Source organism: Lactuca virosa, chromosome 9, assembly GCF_052849685.1.
Source record: "Lactuca virosa cultivar CGN04683 chromosome 9, Lactuca_virosa_CGN04683_v6, whole genome shotgun sequence".
Lineage (NCBI taxonomy): Eukaryota > Viridiplantae > Streptophyta > Magnoliopsida > Asterales > Asteraceae > Lactuca > Lactuca virosa.
Window position 1 is genome coordinate 289,556,010 of NC_136434.1, and position 7,169 is coordinate 289,563,178.

General features: G+C 35.4%; 1 protein-coding gene across 1 annotated transcript; it reads right to left on the reverse strand.

The window, feature by feature from the left end:
• Positions 1-4,788: 4,788 nt before the first annotated feature.
• On the reverse strand, positions 4,789-5,598 carry LOC145140626 (uncharacterized). The gene has a single exon (XM_079074053.1). The coding sequence runs from the start codon at positions 5,596-5,598 to the stop codon at positions 4,789-4,791; it is 810 nt and encodes a 269-aa protein (XP_078930179.1).
• Between the last annotated feature and the right edge of the window lie 1,571 nt (positions 5,599-7,169).

Consider the following 7,169-nt stretch of genomic DNA (forward strand, 5'->3'; position numbering starts at 1 on the left):
CCATTTTTTAAGTGATATTAAAGTGATTGCATGAGATAATGGAATAAAGCATATTAGTATATTTATTATTAACACCAAAATAATAGGACATTTAGGTGTTGTTTGTTTTTTGTAGAAAAAAACCTCGTCAGACCTCTTATTGTTGCGCGGCGCAGCACACGCGCAACACTTTTAATCTCGCAGTTGTTTGTTTTTAGAAGTCTTCAAAGTAAAAACATCTGCGCGTGTTCTGTTTGGCGCAACACTTGTATTGCATCTTCCAACCTCTTATTCTTCTTTTTTCCTGCTGAAATTTTGATTATATGTTGCTGAAATCTTATTTTACATTTTTTTCGTTTTTTTTGTTTATTCTTGTTGATTTTTTTTTTTCATTTTTTTATATTGAATACTGATATCTTCTTGATAAAATATCATTATTTTTTGCTAAAATATATATATATTTTTTTTGTTGAAATATCATTACTTTTTGCTGAAATATCATAAATTCTTACTGAAATGTAATATATTATTAATTTTTCGGTATTAAAAAACTATTTTCGGTTTATAAAATCAGTTTATTTTAATTTTTTAATATCCACAACATCATAGAGATGTTAAAAAAATAAACAAGCTTCTTATTACAGTCTGCAGCCGTTTGATCCACCTCTTCTACCACAGAGGGTTGCAGAGGTGGTCCGCAGACTTCATGAATTTTTGCTTCAAAAAAACAAACAGCACCTTAGACACCTTACTCAATTATCAGTTTAGCTTTGGCTAGACCAACAACTGAATATAATGGTGTCATAAATATTATTCTACGCTATGTTAATAGTGTAATCACCTTTAGACAAAAATACAAAGTTTATGCATATTATGCTTAAATTTTACTGTAGATGTTATTATTTATTTAGCCTTTGAGTTCTTTGAATAACAACTTAAACAATTGCTTAATGTGGCGTTTAATCAAATATAACGTTAATCTTAAGCAACATTTCTTTGGTCTAGTCACTTAAGCTCATCCTTTATAATGCTAAGCTATTTACAGTTTAATCGCATTTAGTTATACATGCATCATAAAATAAAGAATTGGTATAACGGATTTCGCACATTTCTCATTAACCACGATCAAAATATATACATGATATACATCAGGAAAGGAAAGTATAACAAATAGGAGGAAAATAAGGAAAACAAATATATGAACAAATATACATGATAGAATTAAGGAATCCATTACTCCCCCTCAAGTTGGAGCATGGAGATTGTGAATGCCCAACTTGCCAAGCAATGAGTTGAACTGTTTAGCCGCTAAAGGTTTGGTGAAAAAATCGGCAATTTGGAATTTGGTGTTGATGTTCAGTAACTGTATTTCCTTTTATTCTACTCTTTCTTGTACGAAATAACAATCCATTTCTATGTGTCTTGTACGCTCATGGAAGACGAGATTATTTGCGATGTGTCGGGCAACTTGGTTGTCACAAAACAGGGGTGGGGTCCACTTTGTGTTACATCTAATTCCTTTAAGAACCATCTCATCCATAGTATTTCACTAACTGTGGTTGCCATTGATTGGTATTCAGCTTTTGCGGATGATCGTGACACAACAGATTGCTTCTTGGATTTCCAAGAGATTGGTGCGCCACCCAAAAGTAAGAGATACCCAGTTCTTGATTTTCTGGTGAAAGAGCAGCCTAACCAATCTTAGTCACAATACGAAACCATGCCATTTCCTCCTTCGTATGGTAGTAAAATTCCTTGTCCAGTGGTACCCTTTAGATATCGTAAAACGCGAATGGCAGCCTCCATATGAGCTTCACGTGGGTCAGATACGAATTAGTTCAGTACATTAACTTCATAAGATACATCTGGTCGAGTAGCTATTAAATAGAGTAATCGACCCACCAGCCTTCCATATCGACTTATATCTACCTTTGGTCCACCACAATCTTTATCCAATTTTAATCCTTGTTCTACTGAAAAACTTCACGGTCGACATTCCTGTAACCCACAATCATCTAGAATGTCTAGAATGTATTTTTTTTGTGTGAGAACAAGTCCTTCACGAGTTCGAGCAACCTTAATTCCCAGAAAATACTTTAAAGTTCCAAGATCTTTAATAGTAAACCTTTCATCAAGGTAGCCTTTTGTCTCTTGAATCTCTCTGAGATTGTTTCCTGTAATGATTACATCATCTACATATATAAGAGCCATTACGTGAGTGTCATAATTTTTGTAAATGAATAGAGAATGATCCATCTTGGTTTGCTTAAAACCCATTTCGACCAGTGCCACTATGAACTTTTGGCACTAGTTTCATGAGGCTTGCTTCAAGACATACAAGGACTTTCTTAGTTTGCACACTCTCGTCTCTTCCTTTTTACAAAAACCTTGGGGTATCTTCATGTACACATCTTCATCGAGCTCTCCATGCAGAAAAGCATTATTTACATCTAATTGATGTATTATCCAATTTTTCTTTACAGCCACAGTAAGTAAGCTCCTGACAGTGACTAGTTTAGCTACCAGGGAAAATGTTTCATGGTAATCGATGTCTTCTATCTGAGTAAATCCTTTAGTGACTAGTCTCACCTTCTACTGTTCAACTTCTCCATTTGGTTTGTATTTAACTTTATAGAACCATTTTGAGTCTATAGCTTGTTTTCCTTCCGGTAACTCCTCGAAACTCCACGTTCCGTTTTCTTTAAGAGACTAAATTTCTTTCTCCATGGCATGTCTCCACTTTTCATCCTGTACAGCTTGAGCAAAGGATTTCGGCTCATCAATGGAATCGATGGTCGTTAGAAAAGCTTTTTGAGAGTTAGAAAATTTTTGATAGGAAATAAAATTTTCCATAGGATATACCGTGGGAGGTCGTTGATTGGGAGCGGGTCGTGCATGGTCAACGATGGGAAAAGGCGGAAATCATATAGTCAAAGAAATGTTTTGGTTGTGTTCAGTTTCTTCTTCCCCTGATTGGTTCGTTAGCTTCCACGACTTTATCAACATTTTCATTTTCGACCTCACTTATTTCATTTTGGTTTCCATTGAATTCATTTTGGCCCGAAGAAGAACAACTATTATTAACATTGTAATTTGTTTGAGCTGAGGAAGAAGTTTCTTGAGTGGGGCTCTCACTTTCTTCATTTTGGGTCATTACAAGGGATTCTTGTGCCAGACCATTACTTCTCGTAGTTGGGTTGGTATCTTTTCTATTTGATATGTTAATCCCTTCTTCTTCATTTTCAACATTCACTTCTTAAGAATTATTTGGAAACTTGAAAATCTCCTCCTGGGGATTATTCTCGTTGACAGTGGAGAAAGGGAACACACCTTCCATAAATTTCACATCCCTTGAAATAATGATTTTTTTCGTTCGTCGCATCATAGATTTTATACCCTTTTGTTCCTTTCGGGTATCCAATGAAAACTCCTCGTCTCCCCCTGACTTCGAATTTGTCCCTTTTTGTTTCCATGCTCCTGTAATACGCCAAGCACTCAAAAGACCTTAGGAGATCATAATCTGGTTTTTGGTGATACAAGATCTCATAGGGTGTTTTATTTTCTATCACTTCCGAGGGTAGCCGATTAATTAAGTAAGTAGCCGTTAATATGCATTCTCCCCAAAAATTTGTTGGCAAGTTTGCTTCAAACCTTACAACACGTGTCGTCTCGAGTAGATGTCCGTGTTTTTGTTCCACAATCCCATTTTGTTGAGGGGTATGTGGACAAGTCGTCTCCAAAGTTATCCCTTGACCAACATAAAAATCAAGCATGCGATTTCATGTGAATTTGCCGCTATTGTCACACCTAAGTCTCTTGATGCTATTTTCAAACTGTGTTTTCACGCATTTATGAAAATCAATTAAATGCCCACTGGCATCATTTTTATGTTTAAAGAGAAAAACCCAAACATCCCTACTATAATCATGTACAATGGTGGGAAAATAACTCGTACGTGAAGTTGAAAGAGTACGATACGGACCCCAAATATCACAATGTATTAACTCAAAACAATCATGTGTTTTAATAGAACCAAAAAGAAAAGGTAACCTTGTGTGTTTAGCTTTGGAACAAGAATCACAAAACCAATTTTTATGTTTAACAGAAACATTCTTAAGAAAATCAATGTCAAAAAGTCTTGAATTTGAAGCATGACATAGATGTTTGTGCCATACATCAATGCTCGCCATCATAGCTTGTCTTTTATTCTCATTCAACCCCATCCGATACAGACCATCTTGACACTCACCCGCTCCAATCAATGTCCTCAAACTTAAGTCCTGCATAACAAAGAAATTTGTAAAATATGTCATTGCACAATGCATATCCCTTGATAATTTACTAACAGATAGAAGATTGCAATTAAATTTGGGAACATGTAAGACTCCTTTTTATCTTAATTTCGCTTTTAAGGGTGTGATCTCCTTTTCATTCAACAATAATCCTTTCACCATTTGGTATAATAAGAGGAGGTTCATGAGCAACATTGGTTGGATTTTTAAGGACTAATGTTTTGTGAGTGATGTGATTTGTTGCCCCTGTGTCAAAGATCCAATTACCTTTCTCATAAAATTTACCTGTTGTGTGCGTGGCAGGTACAGTGGATGCCATATTGGCAACAGATGGAGGATCCCCCTTCTCTTTTTCAGTGAAGAAATTCAAAAATTGTTGGTATTGCTCATTGGTTACACCGGTAAAGGACTCGTTTCAGATTCAACACAAGAACTTATGGGCTTCGTTTTTTACTGCTTTGTACCCTTTCCTGGCCACCAATCGGGATATCCAATGCGTTTGAAGCATCCCTCCCGATTATGACCACCCTTCCTTTTCGCTACATTTAATCGGGGGCTGATGAGTGTCTCGGGTGTCTCGTTTTGATGGAATGAAAGCCTGAAAGGCTGTTGTATCGGCAATAGGTCTCTTCCCAGTCGCTATGTTCGTTTGTTGTTCATCTTCTGACACAAGATGATATGCTATGCCAATAGTTGGTATGGGGTTTATGGGCAAGATTTGTGTTCTAATGGAGGATAACTCATTATCTAGCCCCAACAAAAACTCATAGAGTTTTTCTTTGTCTTTTAATTCAACTAGCATTCTTCCAATTTCACAGGAGCATCCTGGAGTGGAAAGAACAGATTCAAGCTCATCCCATAGTACACGAAGCTTCCTGTAGTATGTGGAGACAGAACTTCCATCTTTTCGTGTGGTTGTAAGAGTTTGTTTGAGTTCATATGCTCTTGGAGCACTGTGTTTTCCAAGTATTTCCTTTAAATCCTTCCACATCTCCTCTGTTGTGCTAGCATATTTAACACTATTTCTTATCTCATTCTCCATGGTTGTGTTCAACCATCCTTTTATCATCGCATCACACCTCATCCAGATCATGTATTCCACAGCGGTAGGATCAGGCTTCTTAATGGTCCCGTCTATAAAGTCGGTCTTGTTTTTGGCAAAAAGAAAATTGATCATCTCTTGAGACCAATCGACATAGTTGCTGTCGGTAAGGGCTTCACTTATGTGCATTTGTCGGGGATAATCAGAAGCATGGATGTAGTATGGTGAGTTGTGATCTGGAATGACTTCATTCTTCTTGCTAGCATCACCGGGTTGGCCGATCATGGTGAATGAAGGTTTTCTGATTTAGGGTTTTTATTTATACCTTAAAGAATTGGTATAACAAAGTTCGCACATTTCTTATTAACCACGATCAAAATATATACATGATACACATCAGGAAACGAAAATATAACAAATAGGAAGAAAATAAGGAAAACAAATATATGAACAATTATACACGAGAGAATCAAGGAATCCGTTATAAAATGATTACAAGTAATTATGTGAATTTCATGCTAACTATGTTTAAATCAAACGGTAAAGGGATGTCATGTTGAAATTAAAATGACATCTTTTGGTGGTCATGCTTATTCGTTTAAAAAGAAACCATAAAAACATTCAAATGAACGTTTATACACGTGATCATGAGAAAATTGATATCTTATTTTAGTTTATAGCCACAACAACAATTAAGTGATAAATTTTGTGACCAATAAAAAAGTGAGATAATTTGCAACATATTGAGCTTCATTGTGATTATACCCTCAACAAAAAATAAGAATTCATCTCTAATTGTAAATTGATGGCTAAAGAAATAATATTAACCATTTTGAATCCATACAGGAGGGCTTCAACTTTTAGTCGCATTCTCAAGTTTTGCTCCATCAATTATAACCACTTATGATGTTACATATATGAGGGATGAGCATACACATGTGTTTTTTATTAAACTTATTTACAAATCCCATTATAAGAATATAAAGAATAATTACCACTTAATTTTATAAAGCCAAACAGAAGACAATAATTGAATGTTTTCAGTAGACATGTCATACTTTTTGTTCTGTGCATCACGAAAACCAGAAATATTTAAGACCCATTGAGTTTTCGGATTTTTTTTATCAATAATCAATACGCAAACGGGGACTTAATATATCTATCATGGAAGGAAAATTGGAGTTTGAAAAAATTGGCAATTGTATTAGTGAGGTTTATCCATGGGAGGGGGAGGGGGCAAAATGGACAGTTACACAGGACGTTTGTATTAGTGAGGTTTATCCATGGAAGCACTAAACATTTGTAAGGAAAGAATATCAAAATTAACAATCTGATAAGAAGGCTTCATTATCATCCAATCAATAAATAATCTAAAGAAAAGATTCGGAATAACGATTCTTATAGCTAAGAAAAAGTTGTCGGTCCTAACCCATATAAACACATATTTTACTAATAATAACATTTTTTTTTGGTAAAATGACCACTTTCTACGGAATACAACATTCCAGAGTCGAGGTTTCATTCTGGAGTTTATAGGTCTGAAACAAGAATCTTTTCGTATGTTCAGAGTTCCATTCCGGAGTACGACTCTCTGAAACAAGAATCTAAGTACGGTTGTCAGCTTTGTACTACGAGGTGACAATACGGAGTCATGACAAACAGACGTTCTTGACACACGTTCCAGACAGACATTCCGGACTACCAAAATAACATGTTTGTTTGAACTTGCTTTGTTCCCATCTTTCGGAATTCTATCTGCTTTCAATTTAAGTTTTAGTACCCTTTCCGATTTCTTTCTAATTTTATAGGTGTCTTTGATGTTTTAGTACCAAAAATAATCAAGAGATCCAAACCCA